Genomic DNA, 18,140 nt, shown 5'->3' with positions numbered 1-18,140 from the left:
ATTATCATTATTTGTTATAACTTATTACTCTTTAATGAAGTTAATTTAAAAATTGTTTATTCAGGTTCTTGCCGCCCCCTGCAGTTTCAGTTATATGTTGCTCAATGAAATAAAAACATTAAAAGCATTGTGCTTGTCCCCATGCGAAGTTTTTGAAGCATACACTATAATAACTAATGCTTTTATTGAACAAAAAAGCATAAAAGGACAGTTTTTTGTACATTTTCAGCTTTATATACTTTTCAAAGTTATTCATCAATGCTGTTGGGTAAAATATATTAAACAGGAGTTTTAACTACCTTCAAATCTGAAGTTTTAAAAGAATTGAATAAATATACCTCAAATTAAGAAAATGAAGTTATTCTATCCACTATATTTTGTCAAAAACCGTTTATCTCTTTCTGATGTAAAATAATTACATTGCCCTTATTACTAATCGTTATGTATCTAAAAATGGCAATGTTTACATAACATTTTGTAATTTTCCATCATGGTGATTACAAAAAGCACGCAAAGTTATGCGGTTTAAGCAAACTTAATCGTTGTATAAAGAAGAATTTTTTTAGTGCATCGTATTAAAGTATATAAACTTTTTTTTCTGCAAAAGAAATTTCTTCTGAACAATTTCCGATAGAAAATCCACTTTAGGACACACGCCTATCAATTTCTTTCCAAAGTACTTTATTTGCACAAGATGATACAATGAGAATCGATATTTTTTTATTTGTTGATTAAGTCGTAAATGTGCGCCAATGTTCCATGATACTAAAAGGCTATATGCAGACTGAGAGGACATTAATCAGTCAATTTCTTTCCTAAATGTGAGAATGTATTTTCTTCCTCCAGGAAACTGAAAGGTTCAAAATAATGTAAAGTAACTCCAGCAAAGTAACTTTTTTTAAATTTTTAATATTAATTTTATTTTTTAATTTGAAAAAAAAATAGCAGATCGGATAAAAGTGATATAAGGAATTAGTAGGATCATGCTATTCGAATATTTTGCTGTTTCCTAAATATTGAAAAATTCTAGCAATAATATTGTAAATCTGTTAATTTTTTTTTTAATTTCTGACAGATATAAAGCCCATTTTTAAATCGTCATTTGAAGCATAAATAAATTATATTTATATCGAAAATTTATTTCCAAATATTTAAAAAAGGATTAAAAAAAACCAGGAAGCATTTCAAAATATAAAAATATATGTTTTTAAAAACTTATATACAATAAAACTACAAAATTACTTAATTAGTATTTTTATATTTCAAATTAATTTTTGATTTTGATTTTTTTAAAAACAATTCTTGTATAGTCATAAAATTAACAGACAGGTTATTAATGTTAAAAATTGTATTGACAAAAAAAACTAATTATTTTTCAAAATGTTATTTAATGAATTACCAAAAAAAAGCGAAATAAATAACGTAGTGTAAACGATATATATATATATATATATATATATATATATATATATATATATATATATATATATATATATATATATATATATATACAGTGGCGCTCACGTTCTTAAGGACAGTGTTTTCAAAACAAATGCGTCATTATATTAGATCATTATATTATGTTTCGATCAAGATATCTATAATGACGAATTCTACCTTAGTTGAACTTCAATTCTCATATAATTCATTCATGTTCACAAGTGTTTCATAAAAGTTAATTAAAGAAAAATATTTTGTTAAGTTTCTTATACTTAAGGACAGTTTGTCTAATCATGAGTTATTGAATGATTACAATCAATTTATCGATCAATGTAAGTGTAATTTACTACATTATCTTTGCTTGAGGCTTTAAAACATTATATTAATATTTTTTTGAATTTTTTTAGTACAAAATTCAACATTATTATGAGTAAAGATAAAAATGTTAGCAAGATATTTTGAGAAAAAAAGGTTTAAGCGTTAGAGAAATTGGTAGGCGGTTAAAATTATCAAAAACAGCAGTTTTCCAAGCATTGAAATCTATTCTAGTGACCAAAAGTATTGAAAAAGCATCCCAAAAATCACGTCCACGCAAACTACCGAACGAGAAGATCGAATTTTTCATCAAATTTCTGAAGCTGATCATCACAAAACCGCCCCGGATATCAGAAAAGAATTCGCTGAATTAACAGGCAAGCACGTAATCAATAATACCATCAAACGGCGTTTAAATCAGTTTCGGCTTATAGGTCGCCTATGTAGGAAAAAACCGTTGATGTCAAAGAAGAATATAGCAGCTCTATTAGCGTTTTCAAAAAGACACCGAAACTGGACATCGGCTGACTGGAATCGAGTTATATTTACAGACGAATCGAAGCTCAACAGAATGGGCTCAGATGGCAAAAGTTATGTGAGGCGTCGAGTCGGTGAAGAATTTAATATACGGTGTACAAAATCAATTGTAAAAGGTCGATTGGCTCGGTGATGGTGTGGGGTGCCATGACACTTTCAGGATGTGGTCCAATTCACAAAATCGAAGGCCTCATGGATCAGCATGTGTATGTAGACTCTATCAAGACTGTTTTTCTGCCTTATTACAGGAAACTTCGCTCAAGAAAACCAATCATGCAAGCCGATAATGATCCAAAGCACTCGAGCAAAACTGCGAAGGCCTTCTTGTCAAGCAAGAAAATTGTGGTTTTGCAGTGGCCTTCCCAATCACCAGATCTCAACCCGATCAAGATGCTGTGGATAGGTGTGGATAAATATGTGAAACAGCGAAAACCAAAAAAATTTAGGTGATTTATGGAAATGTGTCCAAGAAGGCTGGGCAGCTATACCTCCTGAGCCATGTTAAAGATTAGTAGATTCGATGCCTCGTAGATGTGAAGCAGTAATTGCCCCAAAAGGCTTACCGAGTAAATACTAGCTCCAAATCTTTATTTTTTGTTACATGTTTTACTTTGTTATTAATTTTACTAACGATTAAGAAACATTTATTTTGTTGTCCTTAAGTATGCGGAATGCATATTTTTTCTAAAATGTTGCATAATTTAAGTATAACAGTTAGATAAATGATTTTCATTGTGAAAATATATTAAAAATAAGTTATTTGTTCCAATACATAATTACCAATTCAATAAACTTATGCGTGAACATTAAGTTTTGGATTTTACTTTTCATAAATAAAGACATCTCCTTAAATACGTGAGCGCCACTGTATATATATATATATATATATATATATATATATATATATATATATATATATATATATATATATATATATATATATATATATATATATATATATATATATATATATATATATATATATATATATTGGTGCCAGCTCCTGTACACCACGCCGATCTCAGCTCTCTGTGGCGCCAGTTCCTGTGCTGTAACCCGATATCAGTTCTCAGATCCGTCAGTTAGAAGTCGCCTTAAGCTAGAAGTCCCGCAAGTCTATGCAAGCCACAAGCTAATCCCTGTACACGACGAGGAAGCAGTGGGGATTTCCCAGAGGAAGAGCGGGATGGACATCGAATCGAAAAAGACGGGTGGATATGCACTTCAAAGAGAAGTCATATTATCCAAAACTTTTAGACGAACTCTCATTTATTATTTTTTTTTGTTATTTAATCGTTAATTGTTAATCGTCCTTCCTTGTGTAAATTTAATCTTCAATATATATGTTTTTGTTTAAGAACGTGTCTTTTATTTAAGACGTCCACTCATGCCGTCCCCACAATTTTCAGAAGTGGGATAAAGAAAAAATTGATAGTGAATGAATGGATTATGAAAAAGTGAGATTCTAAAAAAAAAAAAAAATTTTTTTTTTTGATCATGAAACGATTGGATGATGAATGTAAAAATTGATGATGAAAAAATTGGATTATGAATGAATTGATAGTGAAAAAAATTGAACTGTGAAGAAATTTCAATTTGAATTTGAAAACAATTTTCATTTTCCTCGAAACAAATACTTTTCATTCTCGTGAACAATAATAACCGAATGACGTAGTGATGAAACTTTCGTTTCTTGTTTAAGCTCATATCTGCAACAACAATTGGGGTATGTACATTTTTTTCATTGATTTAAAATGATTCTTAACGATATTAAGCATGTAAGCAAAGCATTGAAGAATTTTAAGACTGACAAAATAAAACTTCTACATAAGTTTATTTTCGATGTAGAAGGCGATCGGTCAAACAGAAAACGATTAAGAAATTTTAATGGTTTCAGTTTTATTTTGGATAGCGAAGAATTTAAAAATAAATTGAAAAATATCGAAAAAGAATTCACTCTTAATCAGTTAATAACTGTTTCCAATATTCTAAATATTTCATTCGAAGGCAATAAAACAGAAATTGCAACAAACATTTTGACCTTGTTAATTGATTTGAATGAATTCTCTCAGTTCGTTAATGACGCCGCCTACGCGTCTAGCTCCTGTGAGTCAGACGATGACTCCATGGAACACATAAACAATCAAAACGAAAGTGAAACTTTAACTAAGAAGAAAGAGAATGATTTTTCAATGCTGTGCAATAATGAAAATAAAAACATTGATTCTTGCTTAAGAGATAAAAATAATGCCTGTAGAAATTTTGAATTTCAAAATGTTGCTATTAATTATTCTGATATCGAAAGTACTATTTCTAAGTATAATGCAGAATCGCATGAAAATATTGTTCATTGGATCGAACATTTCGAAAACATTTCAAAATTGTTTAATTTGTCTGATTTACAAAAATTTATTTTTGCGAAAAGATCTCTTGGTGGTAACGCCTCTTTATTTGTCAGAACTGTCCCGGAAATAAATTCATGGCAAAAATTAAAAGAAGCTTTGATTGATGAATTTTCTTTCGAAATTAATTCTGCTAATTTGCATGATCTTTTGAATCGACGTAGAATGAAGGATTCTGAATCCGCTCAAGAATATTATTTAAAGATGAAAGAGGTCTGTAATTTCGGAAAAATAGATGATGCTGCTTTTATGCATTATGTAATTAAAGGGATTAATGATAAACATGAAAACAAAATTGTTTTGTACGGCTGCAAAAATTTGTCCGAATTTAAAGAGAAACTTAAAGTCTATGAAATAATAAAAAGTGATTCTGCAAAGAGTAAAAGTGCTTTCGATAAAATCAAAACAAAACATGACTTTGATCGTAAATATAATTCTTATGATAGAACAAAAGCAAAATATGATGATAGGTATAATGTAAGAAAAGATGTTTCAAATAGGAATAAAAATAAATATGAAAATAATGATGAAAAGATAAGGTATAATACTGATGTTGAAACTTTTAATAATAAATTGTGTTACAATTGTGGTTCAAGAAATCATATTTCAAAATATTGCATACATAAAGATAAGGGTTTAAAGTGTTTTAAATGTGAAGCGTTTGGACACAAAGCTTCGCAATGTCCAAAATCAAATGCAAAAACGGAAGTTGCTACATTAAATGTTAGTGTAGAGCCAAAGTTGTTTAAAATGGTAATAATTGATAACTTAAATGTGAAATCTTTGATTGATACAGGAAGTCAAGCCACTTTAATCAAAAGATCAATTTTTAATAAATTAAACTCTAAAGAACTATTTCCATTTAATTCTACTCTAAACGGATTTGGTAAATCAATAGTGACTCCATTAGGTTATTTTAAAGAAAGTATTAAAATTGATGATTTCAATTGTTTTTCTGAAATATGTGTTGTAGAAAATGATATGATGCCTTATGACGCTATTATAGGCCTTAATGTCTTAATGCAGGGTGAAACAATTATCAATGAAAAGGGTATCACAATTAAAAATAAAATTCAGTGTTTTGATGAAGAAAACTATTTGTCTATTTTACCAATTGATCTTACTATATCTGATGAGGTTGAAATTAACATAGATCCTTGTGTTCCTAATGCTTTAAAAAATAAGTTACAACAATTAGTTTTAGATTATGCGCCAGATAAACTTAAGACAAAAGAATTTAAAGACGGAAGACGTGAAAGAAGACGAAAGAATTTAAAGACGGAAGACGAAAAAATTTAAAGACGAAAGACGTGAAAGAAGACGAAAAAATTTAAAGACGAAAGACGTGAAAGAAGACGAAAGACGTTAAAGAAAAAAAAAGACGAAAGACGTTAAAGATGAAAGACGTCAAAGGAAAGAAAAAAGATGAAAGACGTTGAAAAGAAAAAAAGACGAAGTCGTTGAAGAAGAGACAAAAGACGTGCAAAGATGGAAGAGTGAACGTGCCTGAACTGATACACTCTTACCTAACGTTCCTGAACTGATACACTCTTACCTGAAAGACAAAACTAACCAAAAACATTTAATTTTCAGATATCAATTATATTTTTCAGTCTGCTCTGCTTTTTCTTTTTTTCTTTATAGAGTCGCTGGAGGACCAGGCGAGATACAGGAGGGCCGAGTTTGTGGTGCCAGCTCCTGTACACCACGCCGATCTCAGCTCTCTGTGGCGCCAGTTCCTGTGCTGTAACCCGATATCAGTTCTCAGATCCGTCAGTTAGAAGTCGCCTTAAGCTAGAAGTCCCGCAAGTCTATGCAAGCCACAAGCTAATCCCTGTACACGACGAGGAAGCAGTGGGGATTTCCCAGAGGAAGAGCGGGATGGACATCGAATCGAAAAAGACGGGTGGATATGCACTTCAAAGAGAAGTCATATTATCCAAAACTTTTAGACGAACTCTCATTTATTATTTTTTTTTGTTATTTAATCGTTAATTGTTAATCGTCCTTCCTTGTGTAAATTTAATCTTCAATATATATGTTTTTGTTTAAGAACGTGTCTTTTATTTAAGACGTCCACTCATGCCGTCCCCACATATATATATATATATATATATATTTTGTTATGCGAAAAGGACAAAACATTTTGAAAAGATTATTTTTTCCGATGGTATTTTTAAATTTTTAAAGAACTCGAAACCAACTCGAAAATAGCAAGCGTGATCCGTAATTATGGTTGGGTAATAACGTATTATATGTTTCACAAAACTCTTGATTAGTGTGAGCACTTTCCGAAAATAAGTACGAGACCAAATAAATCAAATCAATACGGAGAGTTTTGTTGAATTATATTATTCCTATTCAATTACTAAGAACCATATTTAATAATGTAATGTAAGATAAGGAAATTCTCCATCTAAGAGCATTTTAGAGAGGTTTTGCAAAAAGCTACGGTTTTCTGTATCTTTAACGCTATTTTAGTTACATTGTACATGCGCAAAAATTTCCTTACCAATCACAGTGTCAGGATCCTGATTCCTCTCCCACGCATTTGATTGACCCCTTGACCTGAGGGTCAGAGGGTGAAGGACACTGCAGGTGTCGTCCCCTACATTTGGGGGTGGAGCAAAGGACTGTTTCTTATGGGAAAGATGATTTTTTAGAGATCAGTTTTGAACGCAGGAGAGATTAGCTTTGAACGCAGAAGAGTTGAGTTTCGAGTTGAACTATGCTAGAGAAAGCATGAGAGCGAAGGGAGCAGCAGCGCTCCAGAATATTATATTCTCCAATTCATGTATCATTTTGTAAATAATTCTATAATCAAGAATTCAGTAATAAATAAGCTAAAATTGAAATAATCCTTGGTCATCCGTATTGAGTAGTCTTTAAAAACGAACCAAGAGACTGAAAGGTCTCACAAATGTCGCAGCCTGTCAGGATGGAAGGAGGACTGCTATGCTAAGGAAAAGAATTATCGCCGATGCACACTATGAGAAATGCCCAGTAAAGAGTGTTGCCTCATGGAGTCAATCTTGATAGAAGGATGCCTACGGAAATGCCTAGTGAAAAAGATTGCCTGAAGGAAAGGGTGACGGTGGACTGACAACATCGACGGGACTATTATCGCCGGAGGCGATAGGCAGCCAGTGCTACCCCCCGTGACCGGTGGCCATAGAGTGTGGTTTCAACATCGACTCTCTGACAAAGAGGACAATTGAAAAGATAATAAAGGGAGGTAAGCTTTATCTCATGCATGAAAGGATAAATTACACGCTCACATTTCTGGGTAGAAGTTTAACAAAAAGGGTAGTTAGTTAAGGGGATAAGTTTATTTTGTTTTGGTTTAAAGTCAACCTGATGTGTTATTTTATTTGAGCTTAAGGGATTGGCCAGTTAGCTATAGTATTGTTTGTGTGATTAATGAGTATGATTATTATTGATAAATATAATAAGTAATGATTTGATGTTTTTTTTTTAAGTAACTTAGTGTTTGGTTTGTTAAGAGTGTAATTTTTTTTTATTGCTTTATTAAGAGTATGTATGAAAGAAGAAGAGTATTGATTTAATTACTTGTAAAAAGTGTAGGATTATTTAAAGATTGTGTTTTTATATGTCAATAGCGAGCTGAGTAAACAAGGCTCTTGGTTTATTATTATTTAATAGTGATTATTATTTATAATGCAGTCTGTTAAAATAATTTTGGACGGAAAAAAAAAAAAAAGGTCAAGGAAGGTGTTTGCTTTTGTTTAAATGATGAAATGGTTAATTATTATGACTGTAGAATCTATTAAATTTAAGAGTTTTAATTTTGGGGAAAGTTTAGGTGTATATTTTAGGGGTACCAAAAGAGTACAAAATTTTATTATTTTGCAATGAAAGTTAAAAAGAGTAACTTGTATTTATGTGCATTAAGAAGTAATGTTTGAATATTGCATGATACAAATTGTATTGTATATGTTATGGTTACATGTGAGATGTTAAATTTTATAATAGAATGTCGGGGTATGAGTATAGGGGATCTGAATGTATGAGTAGGGGAGCTGAATCGAGAGTGTCACTAAGTTTCCTTTTTTTTTAATTTTATCGTTAAATAGTATTGTTTTTTTTTGGGTGCTTAGGAAATTAAGTTAATTAATACGGTAAATATGAGTTTTCTTGTCGAAGCAAAAAGGGAAGATTTGATAGTGCTAGCTAAGGAGGAGTTTGGGATAACGGTTCCTGAGAACGCCAAACTTATTGAGATAAGGGCGTTGATCACCGAGTGTTCAGGTTACGATGAGCAAATTACTAAAGATGTTTTAAGTGTGATTGAAGAGGATAGATTAGAAAAAGAGGAACGGGAGCGGGAACTAGAGGAGTGGGAACGGAAACAAGAGGTATGGAAACAGAAACGAGAGGAGTGGAAACGGAAAGATAGGGAACGTGAAGATAGGGAACGTGAAGATAGGGAACGTGAGCGACTAAAATTAACAGAAGATAGGGAACGGGAGAAACAAAAATTAAAAGAAGATAGGGAACGCGAGGATAAAATAAAGAGGCAAAAAGAGCAGGAACGAAAATTAAGAGAAGGTGCGGAACGGGCGTTAAATAGAAGGATACGTGAACTGGAATGGTTAAAACGAGAACGGGAATATGATTATGAGCGGATAAGAAGTACTATAGAAGGGATTGAGCTGATAACAAAAATTTTAATGAGTGTCCAGGATGAGGAAAGTAAAACCCAGGATTGTAAACCCTTAGTCAATTTAAATGGATCGGTTGGATGTTTAGGCACCGTGGAATCAGCGGAGAGGCCGGAGTCCCGAAGGTTTGGTTTTGGAATTGAAGGAAAAGAGGTGACTGTGAAGGGTGGGGTGAGACGATTTCCTGAATGGAGTGGTCCGAATGTTAATAGAAAGGGTAAGTTTCCGCTTGAATCGCAAGGGAAAAATAGTACTAGCTCAGGAGAATGGTCCCCGAAATGTTATAAGTGTGGAGAGGTAGGACATTTAAAGAAGGGATGTCCGAAAATTACTAGATTTACTAGCTTAGGAGAATGGTCCCCGAAATGTTATAACTGTGGAGAGGTAGGACATTTAAAGAGGGGATGTCCGAAAATTACTAGATTTAGGTTAGATCAGAAGAAAGATCAGGCTAAGCAAGATTCTGTAGAACGCGTTAGTCACGAAAAGAGGGTGAAGAAAGACGAATCGGATTTGCGTAGAATCGAGGGGGTTGAGGAGAAGTCTTGTTTCTCAAAAATAATATACAATGTTCCTAAATTAAGCGTATCAAGGCAATCTTTAGATCCTGAAGAAAATTTTGAGATAGGGAGATGGATCTTTGTAAATTCAGAGATAGGCCCTGCTGTAGAGGAAAAGCTCAGTAATGTTCCTAGTAACTGTGGGATAGGGGAAGGAATTGTAAATCCTAGTGAAAAAATCCCGGTAGTGGTCAAAAGTGAAAACGAGACGACGGTCATGAGGGATAGGGAGTTTAAATTAAAGGAGCATGTTTTTGAAAATGCAGGGGATGAACGGTGGGGAAAAGAGTGGGAGAAAAAGATGACCTGTCCTGAGGGAAAAGAACAAGAAGGGAACAAGGGGTTTGAGACTAAGGACACTGACCTTGCTTGCGAGAATTCGGACGAGAGAGGAGTGCGAGTCACTCCGGGGGGTCTCAAGGTGTTGGGGATAGAGTCAAACGGGGGAGGGGACGAAGATCCACCATGTATTTTAATGAATCCGGAGTGTGGGGAGAAAGTAGGGGGTGGAGATAAGGAATCACCCTTTTCTCGCACCTCGGAATTTGAAGGAATGTTAGAGGAAGTGAGGGAGGATTTTAAAGGCAAAGAGGTTTGCGGTCAGCGAGGGGTGGAAGTGAAGGTTAAAAGTCCAATTAACGCGTTGAAGATGGCGGATTTGTGCTGTGAGAAAAGAAAGGGAGATAGCGACGGCGCGATGGAATCTAAACTTATGTGGTTTGAGAGGAGACAAAAATTATTTAAGTATCCTAAGAAGGAGTGGTACACAGCTGCAAATTCAAACACTCCCGATATCAGAATTAAACCCCGTAAGGTGCAAATGAAACTAAGGGTTTGTTTTCAGAAAGGGTGGTCGGAAAGAAAAAGTAGAGCAAAAGAGTTAGGGATTAGGTCAATGAACTTGAAGGAGTGGACATTTGGGCAATTTGGACGGTTAATTTTGTTTGCTAATTATTATTATTTGTTAGGCAGGAATTGGGGACATGACTTTAAGGATTTTATTTTGATGGAATTTTATAAATGGATTTTGGCATGGATATTTTATTTTTGGCCTGATAAAAGTGATTTTAATGTGTTGATTGTAAAAATATTAGGTTCTTTTATGCTATGTTTTGATTTTGTATTTATTAGTTTGTCAAGTGTCCTAAGTGTAATTTTATGTTTAATAAGGTATAATGCGGCCAATCTCTTTTGCGCACGGGAATGTGTGCGTGTAATTGTTTTTTTGGTGCAGGGATGGGCTTGCATTGTTTTTAGGTTTCACTTGTACGACCAGGGAAGAAGGTCGAACTAGATGAAACCGGGGGGGAGGTGTCAGGATCCTGATTCCTCTCCCACGCATTTGATTGACCCCTTGACCTGAGGGTCAGAGGGTGAAGGACACTGCAGGTGTCGTCCCCTACATTTGGGGGTGGAGCAAAGGACTGTTTCTTATGGGAAAGAGGATTTTTTAGAGATCAGTTTTGAACGCAGGAGAGATTAGCTTTGAACGCAGAAGAGTTGAGTTTCGATTTGAACTATGCTAGAGAAAGCATGAGAGCGAAGGGAGCAGCAGCGCTCCAGAATATTATATTCTCCAATTCATGTATCATTTTGTAAATAATTCTATAATCAAGAATTCAGTAATAAATAAGCTAAAATTGAAATAATCCTTGGTCATCCGTATTGAGTAGTCTTTAAAAACGAACCAAGAGACTGAAAGGTCTCACACACAGTATGGCTAAAAGGTCAAAAATAGGGCCAGCGTTATGGTTAACATAAGTCAAACGCTATCGAAGATGTATAATTTTCGTGACTATAAGAAAATAAATTTTAGAATATAGGAAGAAACTTTTCTAATTCACCTTTTTTATGAAAAACACCTTATTTAAGGAATTACTATAAATTGTAATTATTTCTTTGCAAACATTAAGAAATATGTATTTAAACCTGGAAAATTATGTGTTTTTCAAAAAGCTACGTAATTTGATCAATTCTTTGTTATTTTTTACTCACTTGAAACTCTCTTGCTAATGTCATTCAAAGTGTTTCCAAAAGGTAATATGCGTTCTTCATCCCCAATAAAGTGTAAAACTTTTTGTCTTGTGAAATAGGTTTTTCATTCAATGGACTGCCAAACATTGTCGTAAGAATCTCTTAGCGTTATCATATAAATTTTTGAGGATTCTAGACCAGAATAAGTAATTTGAATCTCAAAGAGGATACGTATATTGAATGCGATTTTTGTACGCAATATTAACAAAACTAAAAATTTTTATAGTAGGAACTATTAGGTATTCTGATAGTTAAACATTTTAAATTTTTTTGATAATAGACTAATGATTTGTGATCTTTATTTCTTATTTATTCTTTTGACACTGATACATAATTAATGTATATTTCGGAACTCGAACCTCAGACACTCTGAAAGCTCATCAATTATTTTAAAAATTCATATATTCTAGATTTTCTTTTTTTGTAAGGAAATATTTATACATTAAACAAAATCTTCCACCGAAAAAATATTCATTCTTCACTATATATAGTTGTTTACTCAATTACTAGTTACGTTGTGTGTAGATAGTTGCTTACTCAATTACCTAAGTAAACATTTGGTTTTAATTTATTACCTCAAATAAAACACACAAAATCCCCCAAACAAAACCATAAATTCACAAAAACTGCATTTTCTATTAAAACCCAGTGCTTGATCGCTTCGAGATATTCCTATAAGCTCTTTGTTGAAGCCATTCAAAATTTGTAAAATAATGGAGAATATTCATTACAAAAACCCATATTTCGAAGAATATCTTCGACATAGAACAGGGAATTTACAAGAACTTATTTACACACAGTAATTGCAATTAACTCCCCCCCCCCAAAGAAAAAAAAACTGTTATTACGTTTCACAAACCTAAGCTGTTTTGCAAGCATGTCTTTTTTAAAAGAAATAGCTATACAAAAGTTGTTTTAAAAGAAAATTTCAGTACCTCTTTTATATTTTAGGGTTCATTGAACTTGAATATTGCCAAGGAAAGAACTTAGAAAGAAAGTTGTTTGGAAATGACAATAATTCCAGAGATGTCTCCATCTTTATTTCTCGTGCGTGACACCTCATGAACTCAACTGACCCTTCTCTTATTCATCTTGGAAAGAGCTTTCTATTTCTTATTTTCTCCTTCAAAAATAACAGAAACGTTAAAAGCTAAAACTACTTCTTTTCAAAAGGATTAACATCACGCAATTGATGGTGTTTCTTAACATGTCTTTTCAAATAATGTTTCTACTTTCTATGTATTTTGTTGACAGCAAGACAAATGAGAGATACTTAATAGATATAAGCTCTCATTGGACACGGATTATTTTACTTATAGTCATTTTCTCTAACCACTGGAAACATGAATGTTTGTTGTAGGATCATAAATAAAAAGTAGAATATAAAAATGGTGTTGTTGTTCACATTTTATTTCAGTTCTAAAGATTATTCTAAATGGGTGATATTTTATTTTATTTTCAACCCGGCGTTGAACTGCCGACCCTATATTGAGTTGACGATCGATTATCAATGTATCTGCTTTGTGACTTTGGTTTCAACAAAAAAGACGTCGTTGCCGAGTGGAAGGATTAAAACAGGTCTTAGGCAGGGAAGGAGGGTACAAAAATTTATTTACTAATTACTAGACAGGTTATCAGGAAAGTGTGCACGAAAAGTTGTGCTTCTCTATTATATGTTAGGGAAAATCTTGCAAAGTAAATCCGTAAAATGTTTCAATTTAGGGAAAGAGGGAAATCTTAGAAATTACTATTGGTTTATGAAATAGGTCGAGTGATTCCCACGAAGATTAAAGGGAAAAATGTGTTTATTTAAATTTATGCATACTTGGGTCAAAAATAGATTTAAGAACTGGATGTGGCTTTTAAAAGTGTGAGAAAGCATTTCGATTTCAGTAATTAATTAGAATTAAGTTTTATAGTGAAGAACTAACATAAAAGATTAATAGAAGCTTTTTATGTTACAGGAACTCTTTAATAAAGCATTGCTTTTTCACTTTCCTTGGCGCAGGACTTTTTGATGGAATTAAACCGCATTTTCCTTAGATGGAGAGGAAGACCACAAAAATTCCGCTAGGCTAGCCTGACATTAAGGGGATTCTAACCGATATTCCGTCTACACTGAGAATATTTTACGACTACTTTGTGGCAGTTGCGAGCTGGGTGCAAAATTCGTATCAACGGACCATCGCTGGGATTTGTACCAGGGTCACCTCATTGAGTGGCGAATGCTCTATCTCCTGAGCATGTAAAGCAGCTTAGGAAATATTCCTGAAATTGCAATCAAGTGAAAAGCATTTTTAAAATGAGTTTGGTAAATGAGTAAACAACACCCTAATATGTATATTGGAATGGACTCCATTGGGGATTGATGCCCAGTGGCTTCTTGAAGCCTACCCAGCTTTAGATCAATGGATACCAGCTAGTCTCGAAAGTAAAGCTGACCTATGCGCAGTGCTGACTACAATGTCATATTCATGTTGGATGTAATTGGCTGGGACTTAAATTCCATTACCCCCTGTTTTGCTACTGGGTGTTGTGCGAATGCTTTACTTTTATTTGAGAATGATATGTTGCATGGTAATCGGATTATTTAAATACATATTTTAATTATAAGCGCATATGAATAGAATGATCCTTAGCAAACATCATTATAATACTTCTTTATAATGATATTTCTTTTTGAAAAAATCGTTCTTTGAAATTTGTTTTTAATTTTAAATTACTTTTTCTTATTTATTTTAGAGGACTGGAAGTCAAGTAGAAATTCTTATGAAATAAAAAAAGGAACAGAAATAAATGAAATACATTTTCTATCTTAACATAAAAATAAGAAAAAAAATGCATAAGATGTGTTTAGAGGTATTATTAAAGTTTTTTGAAAACATTTTGTATCCACGGGCGATTTCGTTCAGTGTTTTTCCTATCCTTTTATTTTGCGTCTGTGAAAAACTCTCAAGTTTTTCTTTTAACTACTATTGTTCACGTTTTCTGGCATATTAAATTAACATAAAAACATCAGGTCCTTTTTAAAGTCTTTTCATCGTGCATTATCTCTTTAATCTTGTATTTTAACAAGTTTTAAAAAAAGTCCTCTGAAGTCAATGCAAGTTTCAAAGCACTTTAGTTTTTTTTATTTAAAACTTGAATATTTGAGTTTTAGCTTTACTTTTAATTATTATTTCTTTCTAGTTTATTCTATAAAACTTAAACTTTTTTGGTCTTATTCAACAAGCAAAAATAAATTAAAGCAGTTTTTTTTTTATTTAAATTTTTCAAAGTTTAGTTACTGCCGAAATATGAATATTATTTCTAACACTCAAAGAATGCAAATAAAAAGAGTTGAAACAAAAAATTGTGTATATAAACGCTTTTAGTTCATGATTATTATTATTCATAAAGTTTAGCATTTCATTGTACATCTAATATAGTTAAATGCATTTGCCCTGTTAAGGTTGGGTATAGAAAGAATGAAAAAGTTGCAAAAAGAATAACCATTTAGAAAAATAAAAAAGCTAAAAATTAATAATGGCCGGATGAAACATAGTTAGTTGTACATTTTACGAAGTTTGGCTAACCCAGAAAAATAGTAATTCTTCTTCTTCAAAAAACAGTTCTAGAAGATACCAAGTATATTTAAAGCACGTACCTTTTTATCCATAAAAAGATATCCAGTCCTGGATCGGAGATGAGTTTAGGATGAAACAAACAAAAACTTTTTGGGTAGTGAAAAAGGAATCAGTCCAGTTCTTTTTTGAAAAAAAATCACTATTGTTTTATTGGAGGAAAAACAAACTAGACACATCACCATGTTGAGGCACGACATCATTTTAGGAATGGCCCATGCCAAGGATGTGGAACTAGTGATGACTGGAACAGGAGTGAAAAATGACCGTGGGGGATTTCCATCCCTGACGGTAGTTGGTCAGCGGATCATCCTTTAAAAAACTGGAGATTTTATCAGGAGAGTTCTTTAGTAGGCATTTAAAAACCGATATATCAGAAAAATTCTTTAGTAGGTATTAATCCAATTTGTCAGGAAAAGGAAAATTCTTCAGTAAGCAATTCATCAGAGATAATGAAAAGTACAGCATGGCGATAGGTGAGTTATTTTCAGCGAACAAATCCCAACATCAAAATGAAGATGGCGCAGAGAAGCCATCTTCGAGAAAAAAAAGCTTCTCCACCTTAGGGAGGTGGGAGCTAAAATGTTAAAACTCCGTTTAGCGGAGGGCAGCAAATTATATGACATCAAATTATCGAAAAGCTATCCGTCTTTCGCGCTCATCCTTTTTATAAGATACCAAAAACTTAAAATTGAAGTTGTAGTGCATGTTGTGCAAGTTAAAGTTAAATTACCTAAAAATCACGAGTTGAGACGAAAAATTGATTATGCGTTAAAAGTTACGGTTGAGAAACACAACAAACACGCGGAGATGAAAGAAGCCGACGACCAGTGGAATTCTCAGAAAAAAAAGGGTGGAAACTTCTCGAAATAAAGGGGCTCTTTTAAGGAGCTGGTAAGGAATTTTAGGGGGAGAATGTCCAAATTGCGCTATCGCTTAAGGGGCTAAAGAAAGATGATGAAAATAAAAGAATGTATTACAAAATTAAAAAGAATTAGTATTATTGATTAAGAAAAAAACAGGATATTTATAAATTAGGCTGTGACCTAATGTCACATTATACCCCCCACTGCAAAAAAAAAAATTTTTGAAGAAATTTTTTTTTTTTTTTTTTTTTTTTTTTTTTTTTTTTTGCCAAAAAATATTAATCCAAAAAAATTTATAAATGAAATTAAGTTCTAACAGCCTGCAACTCCAGTTCACCACTACTCCACTTACAAATAGTCAGATGTTTACATAACAATCTATATCAAAACTTTTGATAGTAAGAGTCTGAAATGAGAAAAGCTGTGCCTCAAACATAAGACATACAAAGAATTAGTAACACATAACAACACATACATATAAGCAGCTTTACATGGCTGCATCTTGATTAGTGAGATGGCCAAACAATGTTAATTGTTTGATAAATGGACAAAAAAAAAAACAATCTTAATTGTTTGCTACATGAAAACAAACATTTTGACAATGAATCGTCAACACATGTACTATAAATTAAACTTGAACAACATATGCCTTGATGCATGTGAATGCCTATAAGTGCAATAACACCCGTATAAAAATTCAGGCTACATGAAGTAGACTGAGAAAATCTTCCTCAAATAAAATAACATTAAGGAGGTAAAATGGATAATTGATTATTCAAAAAAAAAAATCTCACTTAGTAATAGTGGAAAAGCAAATGTTTTGAGGTAAAGGACATTAACTCAAATTATTCCTTGTAAGAAGGAATTGAAAAGAAATTGATTTGTTTGCTGGAATTTATTATGAAAAAAAATTGAAAAATTGCAAACAAACGAAAAAAATCAGGCTACCATTGTAGACTGACAATACTCCGAGCTTAAACGAAAAACTTTGTACAACATTTTGTACATCAATCCATTAAGTGAATTTTGAGAAAAAAATTGAAACCAATCAAACAAGATTGATAAGTAGTAATCCGAGTTAAAACGACAAAAAAAAAAAATTTAGTACACATCAAACTGTATACCTGAAACAAATCAAAGTCATTAGTGAGAGCAATAAGTGCATTAACATTATTAATTTTAGACTTGAAAAAAAATTTAAAAAAATTGCAATTAAATTTACTAGTTGTAACAGGAAAAGCCTAGGCAAAACATTAAATTTAACAACAACTGCAAGGAATTTTAACACTTAAAAAAACAACAAATTGACTCACAGAACTTTGACCAAAAAAAAACTGCTAAAACAAAACAAAAACAAACAAGGCCTTGACACATTGCTTACAAAAAGCATTACCTAACAAAAATTGCTGAACAATATACATTTAACAAACTCAGCATCAACAATTTTGTATAAAACAACATAACACAAAACAATAAAAAATCATAACAACCGTTGTGACACCTTGAGATGTACAATGAGGTGTACTTGTATACATTATGCAAAGAGAATTCACACTCTGCAAAAATCCCAAAAAAAATTTTGTATGTAATAATAGTGACTTATGACATACTAGAAAAGGAGAAAAAAAAAATACTGTACAGAACTACAGGGTCGAAAAACAAAAAAATTGGCATTCGATAA

At 32.4% G+C, this 18,140-nt stretch overlaps 1 protein-coding gene and 1 long non-coding RNA gene across 2 annotated transcripts; both read left to right on the top strand.

Moving 5' to 3' along the window:
• Positions 1–765: 765 nt before the first annotated feature.
• Positions 766–13,359, top strand: LOC147813905 (uncharacterized). Its single transcript, XR_015432611.1, has 2 exons — positions 766–888; positions 12,922–13,359. It is a non-coding gene; the product is annotated as an uncharacterized LOC147813905 (long non-coding RNA).
• On the top strand, positions 7,218–11,968 carry LOC147813906 (uncharacterized). The gene has a single exon (XM_087159615.1). It carries the CDS (start codon positions 8,840–8,842, stop codon positions 11,228–11,230), a length of 2,391 nt encoding a protein of 796 aa, XP_087015741.1. The 5' UTR covers positions 7,218–8,839; the 3' UTR covers positions 11,231–11,968.
• Positions 13,360–18,140: the final 4,781 nt, after the last annotated feature.

The sequence above is a fragment of the Parasteatoda tepidariorum genome, chromosome 3 (genome assembly GCF_982258835.1).
Source record: "Parasteatoda tepidariorum strain Cologne lab strain chromosome 3, Ptep-v5.0, whole genome shotgun sequence".
Taxonomy (NCBI): domain Eukaryota; kingdom Metazoa; phylum Arthropoda; class Arachnida; order Araneae; family Theridiidae; genus Parasteatoda; species Parasteatoda tepidariorum.
The sequence above is the reverse complement of the archived record's forward strand: the minus strand, read 5'-3'. Positions and strand labels throughout refer to the sequence as shown.